This window comes from Euleptes europaea, chromosome 6 (assembly GCF_029931775.1).
Source record: "Euleptes europaea isolate rEulEur1 chromosome 6, rEulEur1.hap1, whole genome shotgun sequence".
Classification (NCBI taxonomy): domain Eukaryota; kingdom Metazoa; phylum Chordata; class Lepidosauria; order Squamata; family Sphaerodactylidae; genus Euleptes; species Euleptes europaea.
Genome location: NC_079317.1, coordinates 77,987,935 through 78,011,223, shown reverse-complemented (window position 1 = coordinate 78,011,223; position 23,289 = coordinate 77,987,935). Strand labels below are relative to the sequence as shown.

General features: G+C 41.2%; 1 protein-coding gene across 1 annotated transcript in view; it reads left to right on the top strand.

Annotated features, from left to right (window-relative positions):
* Positions 1-23,289, top strand: part of DCDC1 (doublecortin domain containing 1) — a 336,080-nt gene that overhangs the window by 137,492 nt on the left and 175,299 nt on the right. Inside the window, exons 9-10 of the mRNA XM_056851932.1 lie at positions 5,252-5,422; positions 19,972-20,076. Of these exons, the coding sequence (XP_056707910.1) occupies positions 5,252-5,422; positions 19,972-20,076 (276 nt within the window). The remainder of the gene's footprint in view (positions 1-5,251; positions 5,423-19,971; positions 20,077-23,289) is intronic.

Here is a 23,289-nt window from a genome sequence, read left to right as displayed (position 1 = left end):
TGCAGGAAATATTGTAATGAAGAACTATTAAATCCAGCTTTTTCCTTGCAAAGCCTCATGCTGAGAACTTGACAGAATATTCTATAAATGAAATAATACTAAATTGCTGTAAAGCAAAAGTGGAGTATTATCTCCATGTAGATTTCTAGGGTAACCAAACCTCATTCTTTTGAAGAAAAGATTTGGAAATTTTACTAACTTCATTATAATACTATTAAGTAAAAAAAATATTTCTCTGCCCTCATGAAGAATTTCTGGAGGTAAAATATTGTATTTAGGATTATTATAGCTATTGTTCCATGTATGCTTGGAAGAACTTTGTACATATGCAGAGGTTTCTGCGCATGCAGGCCAAACGGTTTCTTCTGGAAATTATGCCCTCCATATTTCTTTTTATTAGAGGCACATTTTATAGGTTTGTATTAATGAGGACTCTTTTAATGTCAGGCCAGTGTAAAATGGGTAATGTAACAATGTTCTTCCAAATTACATTACATTACATTACATTTTCATTGTATTAAAAGCTTTGCAATACACAGTTTTTTTCTGAGTCCCTAGCTCACATGTTCTTTTCATGCATTATTATTGACAGAGGTAACATCTATCATTTACCGAGGTTGGTAAAATGAGTACCCAGCTTGCTGGGGGTAAAGGGAAGATTATTGGGGTAGGCGCTGGCAAACCACCCCGTACACCAAGTCTGCCTAGTAAACGTCGGGATGTGACGTCACCCCATGGGTCAGGAATGACCCGTTGCTTGCACAGGGGACCTTTACCTTTTAACATCTATCATCTCTGCACTTTTTGCTGCAGTATTCCTTTATTCAAATACATTTGAAAGCTGAATCTACAGGTGATCCAGGCCCCTCTACCCATGGAGCTTTATGGATTTTACCTGGCACTAGGGTTGCCAACTGCCAGGTAGTAGCAGGAAATTTCCTGCTAATTCAACTGATCTCCAGCCTATAGAGATCAGATCACCAGGAGAAAAATAGCCTCTTTGGCAATTGAACTCTATGGCATTGAAGTCCCTCCCCTCCCCAAACCCCATCCTCTTCAGGCTCCGCCCCAAAAATCTCCTGCCAGTGGCGAAGAGGGACCTGGCAACCCCACCTGGCACTCACAATTGTGGTGTGTTTTTGAGAGAGGTTTTTATTTGATTTGTTATGGTTTTAACAGAATAAAAGGTAAGCTACCTTGAGTCTAGAATTGCCAACCTCAAGGTGAGACTTGGAGTACTCCTGGAATTACAACTGATCTCCAGATGGCAGTGAGTTCCCTGAGGGAAACGGCAGCATCGGAGGGTTAACCCTACACAATGGAGCTCCCCTCCCCAAAATTGGCACCACCCCCAAATCTCCTAGAACTTCCCAAGCAAGAGTTGGCAACCCTACAAAGCTGAGCCCAAGAGGCAAAGGCAGGATATAAATATAGTCGTTAATGCTGTATCCACTGTTCCTGGCTATACTGCCAAGGCAAAGACAGAAACACTTACTCATTTTTTATTCAGTTGTGATTGATATATTTCTTTAACATAGTCTTTTATCACTCCATTGATTTCACACTTTCCTGTTCTCACGACGATTGTTTAATTTATCTGCTGTCTGGTAAAAATAAGGCTGCTACTCTATCTGTAGTTTATTATTTAACAGCTGTTGTGAAGATATGCCAAAAGTTAACCAAGTTACACCTAAATGCTCATCTGCATACAGGTGTTCTTTTTGCACTGGAACTGGAAAACTATATTGCCTTAAGGTGCTCTGGAAATAGGGTTGCCAGGTGTCCGCTGGTGGTGGGCAACCCCCCGGCAATTTACCTCTCTGCCCGCCAACCACCTGAGGGTCGGCGGGCAAACGTGCATGCCCATGTGCATACCACGTGCGTCACTTCTAGTTTAGAACAGGAAGTTCCACCTCGCGAGGGGCCTTATACCTCTTAGTTTCGGACACCGGCCTCCCGCCACAGGAGAAGAGGGACCTGGCAACCCTATCTGGAAAGATACAGCCTTTCATGACAAAACTGATGACCCTTCCTGATAACTGTTTACCTTTTCCACATAAGGACCTGTTTTCTCCCATACATTTCTGCCTGTGAATTAAGATCCCAGGGAGAGGCCTTCCTGTGCTCTTCCCACAATCAAAGAAGCTTATCTGGTGGACACTTGGGTCTTTTTGGTGGCAGCCCCACAATTATGGAACAACCTCCCCTAAGAGTTGCATCAGGTCACCTTATTTTCAATCTTCAGGAGGCAGTAGAAGACATTTATATTTAGGACTGTAATTGACTAAATTAATTTTTATTTATTGGCAGCTCTGAGGTTTTAAATTGTGGTCTTTTATGTGGTTTTGGATTCTCTCTCTCTCTCTCTCTCTCTCTCTCCCTCCCTCCCTCCCTCCCTCCCTCTCCCTCTCTCTGAATCTGGTCATAATGCCACTCCATCCAGGCATGACCTGGAGACTGTCTCCCTAGCTTTAGGACTCTGCATACTTCTTTGACTTGATTGTGTTGTAACACTGGATACAATGTTTTCCTGCTCTACCTTGCTTTGGTAACTTCCCTTCCTCAGCATTATTCACTGCTGGGGCCCTTTCTTTCCCCCACTGCTTACCCCAAGGACAAGCAAAAGAAAGATGTTACTGTTGAGCAGGATGTCTGTTCCAGGAATTAAGGTCTCTCCCATTCTGGGTGGAGTTGCACTCCTCTTGAAGAACAGGTCTGTAGTCTGAGGGTACTCTTTGAACCAAGCCTACTGCTGGTTAAGCAGGTGGCAGCTGTGGTCAGGAATGCCTTTAACCAGCTTTGACTGGTTACCCAGCTGTAGTCTTTCCTGGGCAGAAAGGATCTGGCTACTGTGCGATGCATGCCATGGTTACATCTACCTTAGATGTACTGCAATGTACTATAGGTGGGGCTGCCCTTGAATAATGTCCTGAAACTTCAATTGATGCAGAATGCTGTAGCCAAGTTGTTGACTGGAGTGGATCATAAGGACCATATCACTTCAGTCTTGGTCTATCTATGCTGGCTCTCAATCTGTTTCTAAGCACGGTTGAAGATGTTGACCTTTAAAGCCCTACATGGTTTTGGATCCATATACCTGGAGGACTCCCTCATGAACCTACCTGACCACTGCAGTCATCTTTGGAGGCCCTGCTTTGGATTCCCCCGCCATCTGAGATTAGATGGATGGTAACCTAGAAGAGGGCCTTCCAGTTCTGGCACCAAAGCTCTGGAGTTCTCTCCCCAAGGAGGCTCACCTGCCCCCTTCTGTTGCCATCTCCCACCAACAGGCAAAGACTTTTTGTTTTTGTTTTTTTGGCATTTACTCAGTGATCCCTCCTTCCTGCCCAATGTTATCATTGTTGTTTTTATGTTTCTGTGTGTGTATTTTAGCTCTGCTTTTAATTGTTCTAATGTGTTTTTGTTGGTTTTAGTGGCTTTTACGATGTGATTTTATTAATTTGTTAGCTGCCTTGGTGGCCCTTATGAGGGAAGAAAGCTGGGATATGAATTTTGTTATATATGTGTGTGTATATATATCAGTGTATGAGGAAATTGAAGTAGACCAATGAGGGCTGAAAAACAGATGGATAGGAATGCCTCACTTGTGGTCTGTGCTCCCTCCCCCTCATTCGTTACACATATGACTTTGCAGTCCTGGTTCTGATATTTGGACTTCTGTATATTAAATTAAATATATTCCTTAGTTTGTTGATGGAACATTTTCAAATGTTCAGGAAGTTTTTTCCTTTTTGCGTGACTCCTGTAATGATTTTGTTGCCTGTCACCTCCTTTTAGAATCCAAGCTTTTTAGTTGTGAACTTCGCATTTATCCATGGCATGACACTGCTAATGAGTGCACTAAGGAATTCCTTAGAGACTTGAAGTGTTTAAGAAATTAACTATTAGTTTTAAATAAATGAATGCATTTAATACAGTCCAAGACCAATAAAAATAGAATCAATATAATTCAAATTAATAACTTCCAGTATATCAAATAACTCAGGTTAAACATTTTAAAATTATAGATTCACCGAATTATACGTGATCTTTATAAAAATTATAGCTAAAAAGCCTATATAAGGCTAACCCAAGTTTCCCTAGTCTTATAGGCTATCAATCCAAATTTGGTGACTTTGAAAGTGATCTCTTGATTCTTATCTACTAGCATAACTGAGAGAAGCATCTGTCTATTTTTTCCAGGATGGTGGAAAATTATGGGGGTAATCAGAGTTTCCCTAATATGACTATAAATCTTACAATCAAATAAGACATGCTCTAGGGTCTCGATATTCCCATCTCCACACAAGCATACACATTCTTTAGATGGTAAGCGTCTATATCTATCCTCAAGAATCACTGAGGGCATACCTTAACAAGGTGAAAACCCTTCTATAATCAGGGTTATCTGAATTCTCAAGGCATCAAAGCTACCTTATTTTACATGCCTGGATCATAAAGAAGCTCTTAACTCTACTCAAGCCATGCTGCCTTTCAATATCCATAATCCTCCATTTAACCATAGCCTTTGCCTGAGCATAGTCCCTAGTCAGGAGAAATTGTTGTGATAGACCATAATATTTCAGTTTTTCCTCCATTCTCCACCATGGAGAAACAAAGGAATCCAATAGTATGAGATGGGCAAGACCCTTGGTGAAAAGGACCATCTTTAGCCAATAAAGAAAGGCAGCGATCCATAGTGTAGCCTCCACTGTGACCATACCGGCCTCCAGTCGAATAGCAGCATTTGAGGCACCTGGAGGTACTTGGAATATATTTCTTAAAATTTTTGACTGAGTTATTTCCAGCATAATCTTATTGGCAGAAATACAAAACTGGGCCAGGGATTTAATAATAAATAATTTGATAGCTGCTGTCACATTTCGGCCCCCCTTGGACCAATAAAATCTTTGAATAGCCCCAACACTCATCTGAGCAATCAAAGAGCCAGTTTTAATTAACGGAAGAGAATTATATTCAGTATTAAAGTATCATAACATCTTTAACTAGAAAGAAGTAAAGCAGCATAGATTTAGTTACTTTTGCCTGCTACTTTGGTGTGTTATATTTCTCTGTAGTTTTCTGTCGACAATAGATAGATGGCTAGATAGGGAGACACAGATATTCTATATCTTCTGTCAGATTTTGTACTGAAATGTCATTTCTTCCCTCAGGTTAGTAATGAAAATTCTAATAGGTGTGACATCAACAATTGCCTCTTGCTAACAGCTCTCATAATTTAACCCTTCAGGTGAACATGTTGATTGATGAATTGCAGACAGCCATCAAGAGCTACAGAGGTCACCTCTCTATACTTGCCCCTCAGTTACAGGCTGAACAGGAGCAATGTACTTCTTATGTCTACAAACACATTAAAGAATTTCCTGCAAACACAGTTCTTTCACAAGGTCTGCAGCTAAAGGTAGGCATAGTACCCCATCAGTACTTTTAAATGATGTTGCTAGTAATATATCATATATCTACATTCAGTTCTGAATTTTAATTTCGATTTTTCTGAGAGTTGGTATTTTACAGTTTTCCAAATAGTTGGTAGTAGTCCAAATTAGAAACACATGCAGTTGTTTGACAAGTGTAGAATTAAGGCTACTTAACAGGACAACGAACCTCGGGAACCTCAGTGACAAGTCCAAGATTGCGTCTGACAACTCAGGCAGGAAGGCTATTGGGCATTGGGGTGGGCAGTACACCAACAGAAACCCTATTCTGTCCCAAGACCCCCGTATCAGGTACATACACTCAGAATTGGAGCTCTGGCAACATCAAGAAACATCAGGCAAGTAGTGGAGGCCAGGAGGAGGTGGCAGGGGGTTGTTAATTTTACAATAATAAATTCAGGCCAAAACAATGACATAAAAATTACTGAATTTACTTAAATTACTAAGATTATACATTCAACATTTTTTTTTCTTATAGGCAACTTTTAATGCTATAGTGTCCCCATAAAATGCTTAACAGTGATACCTATGTTAATTATGATTGTATAAATTTCTTGTTTGTTGTCAATTTGAGGCTGCCTCCCAAGCATACTCATGCAATGAAGCATCTACTAAGTAAACATAATGCTTCCTTAAGAGAGGGAGTGGTTGCCCCAATCTTGAAACAGGCTGTGGTGCATTCACTTCTAAAGAAGCCTACCCTTGGCCCAAGAGATCTTGGTTAGGAAGAGAGGTTAGGAAGGATTTCGGTGGTGAAGATGAACGTACTTCCGAGATTAAATTTTTTATTTCAATTTCTTCCGATTGAAATACCGGACAAAACAATAGAAAACTGGCAAAAGCAAATCAACCGGTTTGTGTGGAACGCGAAAAAACCGAGAATCAGATTCAAAGTTTTACAAGATGAAAAGAAGAGAGGAGGGCTGGAATTACCCAAACTCAAATTATACTACCATGCTGCTTGCTTAACCTGGATTGCAGAATGGATAAAATACCCAAGAAATAGACATCTTATTTTAGAACGAACGGATTTAGGACAAGGATTCCACAAAGTTTTGTGGGACCCCACAACGACAATCAAAAAGGATAAAATATCAGAAGACTGCGATATTAAGCAAGCGATACTGAAAGTATGGAAAAAGTACAAAAAAAGGATAAGTCCTCTCCCACCATTTATAATGTCTCCGACTGAAGCCTATCACGACAATGTTAGATTGAAACCGGGTGTCCACTTTACCTACAAAGATATACCTACAGGAGAAATTAAAAGTCAAGTTAAACTTCAAGAAAAAATTCAAAAATTGAACTGGCTGACCTATTTTCAACTGACATCTAATTTACAAAAAGACTGTTTGTATCCTTGGCCATTTCGAGAACTGACAGAATTCGAACAGATAATATCTAAGAATGATTCTCACTTATTAGGAAAAATCTACAAACTCCTTTTGAAATATGATACAGAAGAAGAACAAGTTAAAATTAACATGATAAAATGGATGCAAAACTTTGGTGAAATGATTAATATGGAATCCTGGGAAAAACTATGTACCTCTGAACTCAAATGCACTGTGTGTCAAGAAGTAAAAGAAAATTGGTATAAAACATTTTATAGATGGTACTTGACTCCAAACATGATCTCTCAGATGTCCCCCACTGGGAAAAAAGGTGTTTGCTGGAAATGTCAAGAGATCTCAATAATTATCGGCCAGTCTCAAATGTTCCATTCTTGGGCAAGTTGATTGAAGGGGTGGTGGCTGGACAACTCCAAGCATTACTGGATGAGGCAAATTTGTTTAGATCCCTTTCAATATGGGTTTAGGCCTAGTTATGGGATTGGGACAACCTTGGTTGCCCTGGTGGATGATGTGCTGGGAGATAGACAGAGGGAGTGCAATTCTGTTGATTCTCCTCTCCCTCTCAGCAGCTTGTGATACCATCCATCATGGTATCCTTCTGGACTGCCTATCTGGGCTGGGATTGAAAGGTGCTGTTCTGTGGTCATTCTGGTCCTACCTGGAGGGTAGGTTTCAAAAGGTGGGGCTGGGGGACTTTTTTTCATCCTCTTGGCCTTTGGTCTATGGGTTCTGCAAGGTTCCATCTTGTCCCCTATGCTCTTTAACATCTATATGAAACCACTGGGTGAAGTCATATGGAGATTTGGGCTGATCCCAGGGAGGCTGTAGAAACACTGAGCTGCTGCTTGGAGGCAGTTTTGGTGTGGATGCAGAATAATAAACTGAAGCTTAATCCTAACAAAACAGAAATGCTACTGGGTGGCAGAAGACCTCGCCCAGGATTTAAGGTGTTACCCATTCTGGATGGAGTTGCACTTCCCTTGAAGGAACAGGTCCATAATCTGGCAGTGCTCTTGGACCCAGGCCTACTGCTGGGTGGTGGCAGCTATGGCCAAGAGTGCCTTTTACCAGCTTCAACTGGTTAGCCAGCTGCAGCCTTTCATGGGCAGAAAAGATCCAGCCACTGTGGTGCATTGCTTGATTACATCTAGATTAGATTGCTGCAATGTGCTCTATGTGAGGCTGCCCTTGAAAAGTGTTCAGAAACTTCAGTTGGTACAGAGCATTGCAGCCAGGATGTTGACTGCAATGGGTTATAGGGACCATATAATTCCAGTCTTGGCCTATCTACACTGGCTACCAGTTTGTTTCCGGGCACAATTAAAGGTGTTGGTGTTGACCTTCAAAGCCCTATGTGGTTTGGGACAAACCTGAAGGACCACCTAATCCCTTATGAATGTGCCCAACAATTACAGTCCTTTTTGGTAGCCCTGCTTTGGGTGCCCCCAACTTCTGAGATCAGGTGGATGGCAACCCAGGAGAGGGCCTTCTTGGCATGGCACCAAAGCTCTGGAACTCTCTCCCTGGAAAGATTCATCTGTCCCCTTCTGTTGCTGTCTTCCACCATTTGGTGAAGACTTTTTTTGTTTCATTTGGCTTTCCCTCATTGATCCCTTCTTCTAATGTTTTTATGTTCTCTGTGTATTTTAACTGTTTTGTATATATTTTAACTCTGTTTTTTAACTCTTTTAAAAATTGTTTTAATGATATGTGTTTGGAAGGGGGTTGGTTTTAATGGTTCTATAATGTAATTTTATCTTGTACATTTTAAATTGTTAGCTGCCTTGGCAGCCCTTGCAAAGGTAGTAAGGCAGGATATAAATTTTGTTAAAATAATATCAATAACAATGACAATAATAATAATAATAAAATATGTACCATTTTAACTACTACAGTACTAGAGCTAGAGGGCAGGTAGCAGATTTGGATTAGTTAGAAACTGTATGATTTTCCAAATAGCTACAAATTCAACATATTCTTTAATCAGAAAAATAAATAGATCACTCTTAAAGCCTACAGACTGGAAATATATTCCAAATATCATGTCATTATATCTAGGGACTGCTTAGCTAGTCCTATTACATAATTACACATTCTTAAAATTTAAAATATGAAAATGTGTCCACCATGCCGTTGAACTAACTATATGTATTTTTCTGGCCAGGCCGTAAAAGTGTTTGTTTGTTTGTGTCCACCATGGGATGTGAAAAGAAAGATTGTTGACATGGTGATGTTTGTTTGCTTTGATAGTAAAGAGGTATCGTGGAGTATTTTAATGCTTTGTTAAAGTTCCTTTTCCTAGTTTGGCAATGAGTCATGCCAGAAGAAGGGTTCAACTATGCTTTTTGTTCATTTCAAAGGTTACATTTTTTCACATTTTGCAGGCTGTTCTGGTCTAGTTTATATTTGAGAGTGACATTGAGGCACAGAGTGGGTGGGAGAATTGCCATGTTGTATCTGAGAATTTTTATCTGGGTAGCCTTTTCTATGTGATGTAGCTAAAGGAAATGAGAAGCTATTTCTTTCGATGGCTTTTTATTGTAGGAACTTTAAAATATAGATATCAGTACACTGTCAGCTAAAATAACTCGCTTCTGACTAAATCATTGTCTGTTTTTTATATTTTTAATATAAAAATGTATTATAGCATTAAAAAGCAAACAATACAATTGAAACATCAACCAAAACATATAGAACATATAAAACATATAATATTTCTGAACAAGCAGTTGCTTTATGAACCTCCACCATCTGATTCTAGACTTTTAAATATATTTTCCATTCTGGAAATTGTAGGATTCCATACTTCTTCTAAATCCTGTATGTTTTTATCATTTTGATAATAAGTCAATTTAATCAAAACATAGGTCTCTTTTACTATATCAAACCAACTACCGGTAACTAAATCTGGTGAGTTTTTTTCCTTTCCAACATATAGCAAAATTTACTCTTGCTATTGATAACGTGGAGGAATATATTGAGATGTTTCTTATGCATGTTCGGTAGATAATTTAATAAAATTGTTTCTGGTTTCATAGGTATATCTATTTCCAGACCTTTGGATATAATATTAATCACTTTTTCCCCAATAAGTTGTAGCTCTAATACATTCCCACCACCGATGATAAAAATCTGCCTTGTCCATTTTACAGAACCAACATTTACTTGCATCCTCATTTAAATTCTTCATTTTCTGTATTAAATCATTGTTTGGGTTGATGAGTGTGTGTGTGTAGTTCTTTTAAATACAATAATAAAACTATTTTAATTATTCATCCATGCAATTATAAAATTTAAACACTTTTTTTTCTTCTATATCTTTCTTCCCATCTCTTTGTTCATGATTATCTGCCTGCTGGACAGAAGTCGTTGGTGTGTGCTTGGTGCAGGGAGCTCCTGGCTCTCAGGAAGCGAGTTCACTTCCTTGAGGCCAAGGTAGCTCAACTGGATGAGCTGAGGCAGGCAGAGAGAGAGGTGACTAGGACTCCGGGGATGAAATAGTCACATCCCAGTCCCAAGGTGATGGCAACCCTTCTAGTCACAGATGATGAAGCCCTTGGGGAAGGAGGCCAACTCACTGAGGTAGGGGGATGTGGTTCCGTCCAGTTTTCCCGCAGAGTCATGATGAGCTGACATTAGTCATCACTTTGTCATGTGATCTCAGCTGTCAACTAGCTGTCTCCTAGATCACCACAATCGGCTTACTTTCTAGTCTAAAATGACAACACTCCTCCTAGAATAGAAAAGTAAGCCCCAAAGATTGTCTGCACGTTACAAACTTTTCAACATTTAAACATCAGCAGTATTGTCACAAGATGCATAAAGTATTAATTCCATAATCCCATTGTTTACCGCCTCCCTGACATTCTGGTACCGGATGTTGATGTGTTTGCTTCTTGTCTTCACTCCTTGATCCCCTGCTAACTGCTGTGCTGCACAGTATACTTTCACAGGCAAATTCCATTTTACATGCAAGTCTGTTAATAGTTGCTGCAACCATTCTATCTGAATCACACAGTCGCTTAGTGCAGAATACTCTGCCTCACAGGTACTTGTTGACACATGGGTTTGTTTAAGTCATTTCCTCATAACCAGGGCTCCATGCAAGAACACTGCATAACCTGTAGTAGATTTTCCATCCTTTCTGTCACCCCAACTAGCATCACTGTACACTGTGTCTTGTTTCTCTTTGATTGCTTTCAGACTCAATTTTATTGAAGATGTGCCCTTTAAATACCGCAACACTCTTTTAGCTGCTACGCAGTCCTTTGTATATGGACATGCACACTTCTGGCATAGTAAATGTACCGCTATGCATATGTCTGGCCTAGTCCAGCAAGCCAGATAAAGCAATGATCCCACCAGGGATTGATACATATTTTTGTCATGGAACACCTTTCCATCCACTTCCTTTGTATACCCTGTTGTTATGGGAGATTCAACACTCTTAGCATCCTTCATTCCAAACTTAGATACCAATTGCTTTACTTTATTTTCTTGACTTAGTTCAAAATATCCCTCTGGGTGCCTTGTCATTTCCACTCCCAGATAATTTTGAATGCTGCCTAAGTGCTTTATCCTGAACAGCCTTCCTGCAGCCTTCTTGAACCACTGCAGCTGTTCATCCTTATTAAAGATAAAGCAAAGGTCATCCACGTAAATTAAAAGTATGCAGTCTGTGTTACCTACACGCCTCTTGAACATGCATGGGTCTGCTATACCTTGCTCAAACCCAAGATTTGTCAATGCTCTGCTGAGACATTGAGACCAAGCACGAGCACTTTGGTTAAGTCCATAAATAGCCTTATGGAGCCTTAGCACCTTCTGCTCGCTTTCAAAACCTGGAATCTGCTGCATTGAGGCTGGCATTCAAGTAAGCTGTAGTAAAGTCAAAATGATGCACCTGCATCCTGTCTGTTGCAGCTTTACACAGTGCTATTTTCAAAGTTTCAGCCTTTACAGTAGGTGCAAAAACCTCGTCAAAGTCCTTGCCCTCTACTTGTGAGTAACCCTTGGCCACCAACCTGGCCTTTCTGTGTATTTTCCCATCTGGTAAATACTTGACCTTGTGCAACCACCTGCAGCCAATTGCATCCCTTTTGGCAGGCAGTTCTGACACTGTGAAAACCTCATTGTCCTGAAGTGAATTGTATTCAGTTTGCATGGCTTCCAGCCAAGCCTCTTTCTCACTTCCTTCATAGGACAACACCTCAGCATAATTCTTAGGTTCTCTCACATATACATGATTCACATCAGTTGTATCATACCCATATTTCTTAGGAGGAATACCTTTGTTACACCTGCTAGACACACGAGGTATTTGCCTTACATTCTTTCTGACCACTCTCAGACCAAGAAAGGGATCTTGGGGTGGTAGTGGATAGCTCAATGAAGATGTCAACCTAGTGTGCGGCTGCTGTAAAAAAGGCAAATTCAATGCTGGCCATAATTAGACGAGGAATGGAGAATAAAACTGCTGATATCATACTGCCCTTGTACAAATCTATGGTGAGACCACACTTGGAATACTGTGTACAGTTCTGGTCACCACACCTAAAAAAGGATATTACAGAGCTTGAGAAGGTACAGAAAAGAGCAACCAAAATGATTAGGGGACTGGAGCAACTGTCCTATGGGGAGCGGTTAGGATGCTTGGGGCTGTTTAGCTTGGAAAGAAGGTGGCTAAGGGGAGACATGATAGAGGTCTATAAAATTATGCATGGTTTGGACAGAGTGGACAGGGAGAAGTTTTTCTCCCTCTCCCATAATATTAGAACACGGGGTCATCTGCTAAAGCTGGAGGGTGAGAGATTCAAAACAGATAAAAGGAAATACTTTTTCACACAACGCATAGTTAAATTGTGGAACTCCCTGCCCCAGGATGTGGTGATGGCTGCCAGTTTGGAGGGCTTTAAGAGGGGAGTGGACATATTCATGGAGGAGAGGGTTATTCATGGCTATTAGTTGAAATGGATGCTGGTCATGCTGCATACCTGTTCTCTCTAGTATCAGAGGAGCATGCCTATTATTTTGGGTGCAGTGGAACACGGGCAGTGGTGCAGCTGCAGTCGTCTTGTTTGTGGCTTTCTAGAGGCACCTGGTTGGCCACTGTGTGAGCAGACTGCTGGACTTGATGGGCCTTGGTCTGATCCAGCAGGGCCTTTCTTATGTTTTCCTCTACAAACCTACTGAGGAAGCAAGTGCAGTACAGGCAAATACTATGGTTTTGTCTTGTCCCTTGATGGTATATTTTGTTCAAGAATAATTTTATGGTTGGTGATATCCTGGGCAGATCTCTCAGGGTGTTCCATCCTAAACATTTATATGCTATACAGCAAGACTTTGTTGTGGATTGTGCCCACAGTGTGAAGTGTATGATAGAACATAATGGGGAGAAATTGAAAGTCTTTACCCGCAGAGACTTTTATGTTGTTGTTTTGTTTGAAAATGGAGTCGACACATAGCAAGAAAACAATGCTGACATGTTAAATATTTGTATGTGTGATTACTTTTTGCCAGATATCAAGACCAAGTACCATAATTATAACGGTTTCCTGATAACTTTACTTTGTCGGGAAGTTTGCCGTGAATTCAGGCAGGACCAAGAATTTCAGCTTCTGCCTTTCAGAGGGTTTAATGAGTTTTGGAACATGTAGTTCATATACCAAGTGCATTAAACTAAGCCCCTTGACTTGCTGAATATTAAATTGGGGCAGCCATAGTAGGTTTTCCCTCACTTTAGAAAGCACTTACATTTGCCAGAGGGAATAAATTATTTCTGAGCTTATCAAGTCTGAACGCTTAGAATTACTTAGGTATGCTCAAACCATAGCAGTTTTAATATGATTGATTTGATACATTTTTGCTCTTAAAAAGCTGTTAAATATAGTATTAGTAAAGTATCTATTATGACTGACTTGCGTGGTATATTAATAAAGGGATTGCAAAGACCCAGGAAAAGAGTGTTGTACATCTCTTTGTACTGTGTGCCTCCCAGTTTGTGATATGCCAGTGTCAGTGGTAGAGGTTTTTCCCTTACTATAACAGAATCTTCAAGTAAAGTGCTTTAATATCTCAACACTAATGAATGGCAGCCTTATTCACTTGAGATCTGGTGCAAGATGTACCGTATTTTTCGCTCTATAACACGCACTTTTTTCCTCTTCAAAAGTGAGGGAAAATGTCAGTGCGTGTTATAGAGCAAATGCAGCGGCAGCAAGGCATGGAGCCGGGCCACTCCGGGAGCCGGCTGGGACGCCGCCAGCCAGCTGGGGCGGGAGGCCCCTCCCAGCCACCTAGCGCAGCACAGAGCAAATTAAAGACCCACCGCCCCCCTTCCCGGGAGTCCCGAGAAGAGGGGCGGCGGGTCTTTAAACTCCTCTGCGCTGCCTGCCGACGCGCACGTGCCCACCCGGCTCTGTGCGGCCCCGCCTGCCTCCCAGCTGGCCGTCGGGGCGGGGAACGCCGGCTCGCGCCATCCCCACGCACATGCGCCCAGCCAGCATTTGCTCCATAAGACACGTTTTTAGAGGAGGAAAACAAGATTTTTTCTTGTTTTCCTCCTCTAAAAACTAGGTGCGTCTTATGGAGCGGTGCGTCCTATGGAGCAAAAAATACGGTAAATGTCACACCAGTTGGGAGCAGTGACCACAAGCCTATTAAATTCACATCAACAGAAATTGACCTCCAAAGTCCAAAACAATCGCTTTTGAGTTCAGAAGAGGGAACTTTGCTAAAATGAGGGACTATGCAAAAGAAAGTTAAAATGGACAATTAAGAGAGTCAAATCCCTCCAGGATGCCTGGAAACTATTTAAAACTACTCTGATCGAGGCCCAGGTAGGATGCATCCCTCAAATCAAGGAAGGTACCAACAAGACTAAAAGTATGCCTGCATACTTAACAACTCAAGTCAGGCAAAAAAAAGTCTTCTTTTAAGAAACCAACGATTACCCCGATGGAAGTTAACAGAAAGAAGCACAAGTTCTGGCAAAGTTGACTATAATGCAAGCAAAAAGAGAATTTGAGGAGTAGATGGCAAAAAAAACATTACATTGGGGGCTTTGGATGTCAAAAGGAACAAAATGATTGCTTAAATAAGGTGGAGAGATGGCAGAGAAACTTAATGAATTCTGTGCATTTGTTTTCATTGTGGAAAAGGTGGGGCACATATCATGGTAGCGTTCTCAGAACAGGTTTTGGGAAGGTTGTCCATATAACTGAGTCAAATAGAAGTGATGATAGATGAGGTTCTAGGATTACTAGGCAAAGTGAAAAATAAAAAGTCTTGCAAATCTTCTATAGCTCATACTACTCTGAACACTATAGGGAAGTGACTTTTACCATCGTTTTATTTTACACATTATGGCTGCAATCCTAAGGAGGGGGTGAAGCTCCATAGGAGCCACTGTGACCCCACACCGCCGTCTGTGCCATTTTACCATGGCGCAAAATATTACTGATGTTGGTGCAAGGTCCAACACGCCGGCGCCAGGGACACCAACAGCGCCGCCCCAGGACACCAACAGGGCCCTCTTCCGGCTTTAGGAGGTGGTGTGGCCGCGCCTCTTCCCTGCCATTCCCTTATGCTGAATCTCAGCAATGTGCTGTAAATGTGCTAGTTTGGATATGAGCCCTGTTGAGTTTCCTAAACATTTCTTCAGGGACCCTACTTTGTGTGCCACCCACTCCCCTTCAGTGGTGAGTTGGGTAGCTACCAGAGACAGGACTTAATTAGTTGTACATCTCATTTATGCAGCTCTTTTTTCCATATCCATTTGCGTGACATCTATTCCTAGGTAATTGTTATTTTCTGTTGTCTTTGATTTTTGCTGCTGTGGTGTGTACTCCTTTTATTTTGCATATGGTTTTTATTGCTGCAAAGTTGGGGTATTTGCTGGTCTTTTATGCTGGAGTTTATATTTTAATGATATAGTTTCTACTAGGTTTTCACAATAGCATAAGCAACCTGAGTTGCATAACTTTGGTTCTGAGTGCTGCTGTAAATAACTGGAATGAATAAATCATTTTTCTATATAGAGAACTCCTTGAATAATATGCAGCATGCAGTTGTTTCAACCACAGATGCCAATGCAGTAAACACAAAAAAGTATAAGCTACTCATGCTTAAACTTTTGATGTCTTCTCTTTTGAAAATATCTCAAGAGTTCTATCAAAGGAAAAGCAAGCCATTGGTCCTCGAGTACTTTCACCCCCTCCTCTTTTTGCGTTATTATGTCTTTCTTCGCTTCTCTGCACTTGGGTGGGAAATTGTTTTGGCTGTAATACAGAAAATAGGTACTGCTCAGTGGCTCTTAGTGTAACACCTACTGTGAGGTTTAACAGAACTTTTAACAGTTTGTTTAGTAGTGGTGGAGGAACTAATGTGGCCCCTGTGTGTTGTCAGTGACTCTTCTCAGGTTGGCAGCTGGCACTAAAAACATGCCGGTCTAGAGAGAGATGCTTGCTTCCACTGTGCCCTCGCATCCTCAAACATTGTAGAAACACCGGAAGAAGTAATATCAATTGTGTTCTTCTTGTCGTCTCAGCTCTGACAAATGTCTGTGATAATGGACAAAAGGTGTTTAACAAAGTGTGGCCTCAAATATTAGATGTTGCCATACGCCTAGACAGGAGTGGACATTGTCCAGACTAGCTGATATGATGTACTCCTGTTTGTGTTTCAAAAGAGTCCTTGGGGCTGCCTCTGAGATGAGTTTCTTTTCAAGCCTCAGTGCATGTAAAGCAAGAGCCGTATACCATATTTACTGAAAAGAAGGCAACCCTGAATAGAAGACTATCCTCCTAAGAAAAGCCATATACCACCACCACCCCAATGTCTTTATTGGACAAAACTGTAATTTGTATGCTAATATAAGACAACCTCCTCTTGTTTTTTGTTTGCTTTGATGGCATACCTGGGGGAAAAAACCCTAGTCTTGCGTTGGAGTAATTACTGTATGAGTTTGCAATATCTGATTTGTGATCTATCTCCTCCCCTCACTGAAAATGAAGCAATTCTTCTCACAATTGATTTCTATCAAGGAAATGGAAAAAAAATCTTAAAACTAAAATAAAAAACAAGTTTGTTGTTGTAGTACACCTGGTACTAATTATATATTGTAGGGTTTAAAATAGCAGCATTATTATAGAAGTTTGTAGGGAACGTATTTGACAATACTACATACATAACATTTCTATATGTGGATCGTTCACATTTCTTTAATAACGCTTCATACTGCTCTCTAAAGATGGTTCTGCGAACAGGTTTTTCCTTGCCTTCAGTGTTCTAGTTTATATCAAAAAATGGGGGGGAAAGGCCCCATTGCAAACAGCGATGCTGCGCCACCAAAAATTGTGTCACAGCAAAGCCGTTGCGTTAGGAGGCACTCCCAGCATGAAAGGGGTTGGGAAGCTGCCTAATGGCAGTTCCACTCTCTCCCGGAACACCCCAGGAATGCTTCCTGGGATGCTGGCTGTTGCCGTGGTCCAGGGTGGATGGTGCAAGTGGCACGGATGCCGGCTTAGGGATCACACCGCCTCCAAACGAATTTGGCCCCCCCCTCAGGAATGCACTGTCAGATTCCAGAATTGTTCTCATTGCAAGGGCTGGATTTTGGGGCCTTCTGCAAATGAATTTCACCTACCCCAACTTGCCTTTTCCTACCACTCTCTTGTTGACTAAGATCCCCGTTGTCAATGGCATTTCATCTGGAGAGAGGGATGCCACAGGGTTTGGTTTTGGGCCCGGTACTTTTAGTATTTTTATAAATGATCTGGATGAGGGTGTGGAGGGACTACTCATTAAATCTGAAGATGACACCAAATTGGGAGGAGCAGCGAACACCCGAGAAGATAGAGATAGAATTCAGCAAGATCTGAACACACTGGAAATGTGGGCGGATGTGAACAAGATGCAATTCAACAAGAATAAGTGCCGAGTTCTACATCTGGGTAAAAAAAATGAGGGACATGCATACTGGATGGGGATACACTTCTGGGCAGCAGTGTGTGTGAACAAGATCTTGGTATACGGGTGGGCCGTAAGGTAAATACGAGCAGCCAATGTGATACAGCAACAAAAAAAAAGCAAATGTGATATAGCAACAAAAAAAGCTAATGCGATCTTAGGGTGCATCAACAGAGGCATAACATCCAAATCACAAGATGTCATAGTTCCACTGTACACTGCATTGGTCAGGCCGCACCTGGAGTATTGTGTGCAGTTCTGGAGGGCTCACTTAAAAAAGGATGTGGACAGAATGGAGCGGGTGCAGAGAGTGACAAGGATGATCAGGGCCTTGGAGATCAAGCCCTATGAGGAAAGGTTGAGGGAGTTGGGAATGTTTAGTTTGGAGAAGAGGAGGTTGAGGGGGGGGCATGATTGCTCTCTTTAAGTATTTGAAGGGCTGTCACTTAGAGGAGGGCAGGGAGCTGTTCCTGTTGGCAGCGGATAGGACTTGCAATAATGGATTTAAATTGAGGGCGGAAAGTTACCGGCTGGATACTAGGAAAAAATCTTTTACAGTAAGAGTTGTTCAACAGTGGAATCAGCCACCTAGGGAGGTGGTGAGCTCCCCCTCATTGGCAGTCTTTAAGCAAAGGCTGGACAAACAATTGTCAGGGATGCTCTAGGCTGATCCTGCATTGAGCAGGGGATTGGACTAGATGGCCTGTATGGCTCCTTCCAACTCTATGATTCTATGATTCTTCCACCGCACCCCTTCCCAGTGATATTCACAGCAGCTATGGAGAGGGGAGGGTATGTTAGTGACCATCCCTGTCTGGAAAGGCACCATAGCAACAGCAGAGGGATGTGTAATATGCACAGACATGCATCTCTGTTTGCATTGAAGAGATCAGAAATGAGGGAGAGTATGCCAGTGAGGAGAGACTTTACAGATGTTAATTGGTTGAAATCCTGGTTGTCGAAAGACATTGGAATGTTGTGTTCTATTTATTTTAAGATAATAATGTATGGTTAATATTTTTTAAAATAGGATTTGCCTTCAGAAGTATTCTTATTATTTATGACAATTTTATGCACATCTAATTGAAGAATTATAATTATATAACTCAAAAGTAATCAACTAAGGTTTCTTTAATCACGTGGCAGCCCCTGTAAGGGACACTGTATGATCAAGTCCCCTTTCCATTCCACGAGGAAGTCTGTCTCATAATTTGACAATGATTGCATTGATTCAGTTGCATGGTGGATTCACACATTAACTTTGGGAACTATAAAAGCTTTTTGGTTTGATGATGTAGTCTGAAGGCAGCTCTACCATGAGGCAAGCTGAGGAGTCTGCCTCATGAGTTGGATTGTAGGGTGACATTATGTGTGGAACAGTGAGGAAGTCAAATCTGACCACACACCTTCCACAAAAGAGGTTTCTATGTAGGGAATAACATCTTAAAAAGGTAAAGGTCCCCTGTGCAAACACCTGGGTCATTCCTGACCCATGGGGTGACTTCATATCCCAACGTTTACTAGGCAGACTTTGTTTACGGGGTGGTTTGCCAGTGCCTTCCCCAGTCATCTTCCCTTTATCCCAGCAAGCTGGGTACTCATTTTACCGACCTCGGAGGGATGGAAGGCTGAGTCAACCTTGAGCCTGCTACCTGAAACCGACTTCCATTGGGATTGAACTCAGGTCGTGAGCAGAGCTTGGACTGCAGTACTGCAGCTTACCACTCTACGTCACGGGGCTCCTAATAACATCTTAAACAGCCCTAATTTATTATCAGAGTAAAGAATCACATGAGTTATATTTTGTTAAGCTTTGTACAAGAAAATTTTTCTTGTATTCGTATGCCCACAATCCACATAAAAATTAAAAAACAACAACTGAACAGCCATTATTGTAAAATCAAGGGAGGTTTTCTTGCAAAATAAATAAAGGTTAGCTCAAACAATTGTTCTACATCCTGCTTGTATTTCTGAGTATCTCTTAATCCAAATGTATTGTACTTGACCTACATTTCAACTAATTATACTGGTAATGCACTTCGTAATGAGAATTGTTGATGCCACAGTACATATTTATTTTCCAATTGATTTTTTAAAGTTAATATTGAATGTTACATATGATGTCAGGCATGTTTTTAGTTACAGACTTAACTACCACACTGTATTTACTGTAATTACTGCTTGTTTTTAAGGTGTATGAAAATGGCAAAGACACTGGAGAGACTCTTATTTATATCCATAAAAAAGAGATGGAAAGTAATTGTGATAATAATCAACTCAGTCCTATGTTGGAGAGAGTAAGTTAATATATATGTTTTATTTTCCCAAGGGTATAAGCAATTCAAGATTTTTTTGAACATACAGAGTGACTATAGTGTCCAGGGAAGCTTTAGTTTTCAATGTTTATGATATATTTCCTACTTGCTGTCTTCTGTAAACTTTGAAATCTGAGTGTGTAGGAGAAATTCATGCTCCCTCACTGTTTCTGTATAAGGCTATTTATTACAGAACTATCCTGATGAACATTCACAACCTTTACATACAGGATAAGCTCTTGAATTTTAACTTGTGAACATTTTTCTCCTTTGTTTGATCTCCAGATGGCTTCAATTCTATTCACATCTCCACCATTTCATCATTATTCTTGCTGGCCCACATATAATTTACATACATTTTAAGGATTCTCTCATTACATCCACCATTAAAATGGGCCTCTAGGTCAAGTAACAGTAAGGTCCCATTCATCTGTTTCACTTGTAACATAGTATGCTTTGCCATGGATCTTCATATTCCTGATGTGTAGCCACATTAATCTTTGCAGCCCAAACAAGAAGAGTTTATGATTCTTAGACAAATAAATGTTTTGTGGCATAAGCTTTTGTGAGCCAGAGTCCGTTTTGAGGGTCAGCGTGGTCAGGCATCCACTGAAGCCCACAGCCTTGCAGAGTACCCATCACTGGCCAGAGATGCTTGTCTCATCTGCTTCCTTCAGGAATGAGAGATTGCTGCAAAAGTCTTTAGCATCACAGCGGCCTCAAGGGTGACCTCCTGGTGAGATTGGATGTGAGGGGGAAATGGAACAAAATAGTCACCCTCCACCTTCCCTAATCAGGAAAACTGGAAGGAGCAGATCCTTCCAGATCAGCTGCATCTTTCAGTAGGTTGTACAAGTGTGCATAAGGGGCAGTATATGGGGACCAATCTTGCCAGGGCCTCACAATATCTGGACCCAGCCACTGTTATACTTCATGTATCTGACAAAATACAAATACACACATGTAAGAGTACACATAGAAGGGGGAGAGCTATGACAAAAGCCTTTCCAAGATGTAGGTGTATTACATTGCAGAGGGCTATAAAGAGTCTAATCAGAATGGTTGTGGATCAGTGGTTGAGCATGGTCGACACATCTCTTGTCTGGATTGCTTAGTTCTAGGGGCTTTTCTGCATTATCATTTTTCTTGCTTGTAAGTGCCAGTTTCTGGAGGGTGGACAGTTTAGCAAGTGTTTTGCTCTATCTAGTGGTCAATTCGATATCACAGTTTTATATCCTGCAAAAAAACACAACCCTGTAGTTTAAATCTAAGAGCCCCATGGTGCAGAGTGGTAAGCTGCAGTACTGCAGTCCAAGCTCTGCTCATGATCTGAGTTCGATCCCAACGGAAGTTGGTTTCATGTAGCCGGCTCGAGGTTGACTCAGTTTTCCATCCTTCCGAGGTTGGTAAAATGAGTACCCGGCTTGCCGGGGGTAAAGGGAAGATGACTGGGGAAGGCACTGGCAAACCACCCTACAAACAAAGTCTGCCTAGTAAACGTCGGGATGTGAAGTGACCCCATGGATCAGGAATGACCCGGTGCTTGCACAGGGGACCTTTACCTTTAGTTTAAATCTACAGAGAGATATGCTGGACTTAAACCTGTGTGATATCGAATCAACCACTGTGTGTGTGTTAAGTGCCATCAAGTCGCTTCCGACTCATGGCTACCTTATGAATGAAAGTCCTCCAAAATGTCCTATCTGACAGCCTTGCTCAGATCTAGCAAATTGAAGGCTGTGGCTTCCTTTATTGAGTCAGTCCATCTCTTGTTGGGTCTTCCTCTTTTCCTGCTGCTCTCAACTTTTCCTAGCATGACTGTCTTTTCCAGTGTCGTCTCATGACGTGACCAAAATACGATAGCCTCAGTTTAGTCATTTTAGCTTCTAGGGTCAGTTCAGGCTTGATTTGATCTATAACCCACTGATTTGTTTTTTTTGGCAGTCCACGGTATCCGTAACACTCTCCTCCAACACCACATTTCAAAGGAATCTATTTTCTTCCTATCAGCTTTCTTCACTGTCCAGCTTTCACACCCATACATAGTAATAGGAAATACGATGGCATGAATTGATCTAGTCTTGGTGGCCAGTGACACATCCTTACACTTCAAAATCTTTTCTAGCTCCTTCATGGCTGCCCTTCCCAGTCTCAATCTCCTTCTGATTTCTTGGCTGCAGTCTCCCTTTTGGTTGATGGTGGAGCCAAGGAATAGAAAGTCTTGAACAATTTCAATTTCCTCATTGTCAACCTTAAAGTTGTGTAATTCTCCTGTAGTCATTACTTTTGTTTTCTTGATGTTCAGCTGTAGTCCTGCTTTGACACTTCCTCTTTTAACTTTCAGCAGTAGTCATTTCAACTCTTCACTATTTTCTGCCAATAATGTAGTGTCATCGGCATATCTCAAATTATTAATGTTCCTCCCTCCAATTTTCACTCCACCTTCATCTAAATCTAATCCAGCTTTCCTAATTATATGTTCTGTATATAGATTGAAGAGATAGGGAGATAAAATACATCCTTGTTTGACATCTTTGCCAATTGGAAACCATTTCGTTTCTCCATATTCTGTTCTAACTGTGGCCTCTTGTCCAGAGTACAGGTTGCACATCAAAATGATCAGATGTAGAGGCACACCCATTTCCTTTAAAACCAGCCATAGCTTTTCGTGATCCACACAGTCAAAAGCTTTGCTGTAATCTATGAAACACAAGCTGATTTTCTTCTGAAATTCTCTCGTATGCTCCAGTAACCAGCGTATATTTGCAATATGATCTCTAGTGCCTCTTCCTTTTCTGAAGCCAACTTGAACATCAGGCATTTCTCGTTCCATATATGGTAACAGCCTTTGCTGTAAGATTTTGAGCATCATTTTACTTGCGTGAGAAATTAATGCGATGGTTCGATAGTTGCTGCAATCTTTGATGTCTCCTTTCTTGGAAATTGGAATGTAAATGGATCGTTTCCAGTCTGTGGGCCATTGTTTTGTTTTTCATATCTGTTGGCATATTCTTGTGAAGATTTTGATGGACTCCGTTTCTGTGGCTTGGAATAGCTCTATTCCAATCGACCACTAGAGGGAGGAAAACATGAGCAAAACAGAACCCCCCCCCCCGAAGAAACAGGAACTTACAAACAAGGAAAATGAGAATGCGGGAAACCCCTAAATTTCATCTATGTAATGAAACACACCTG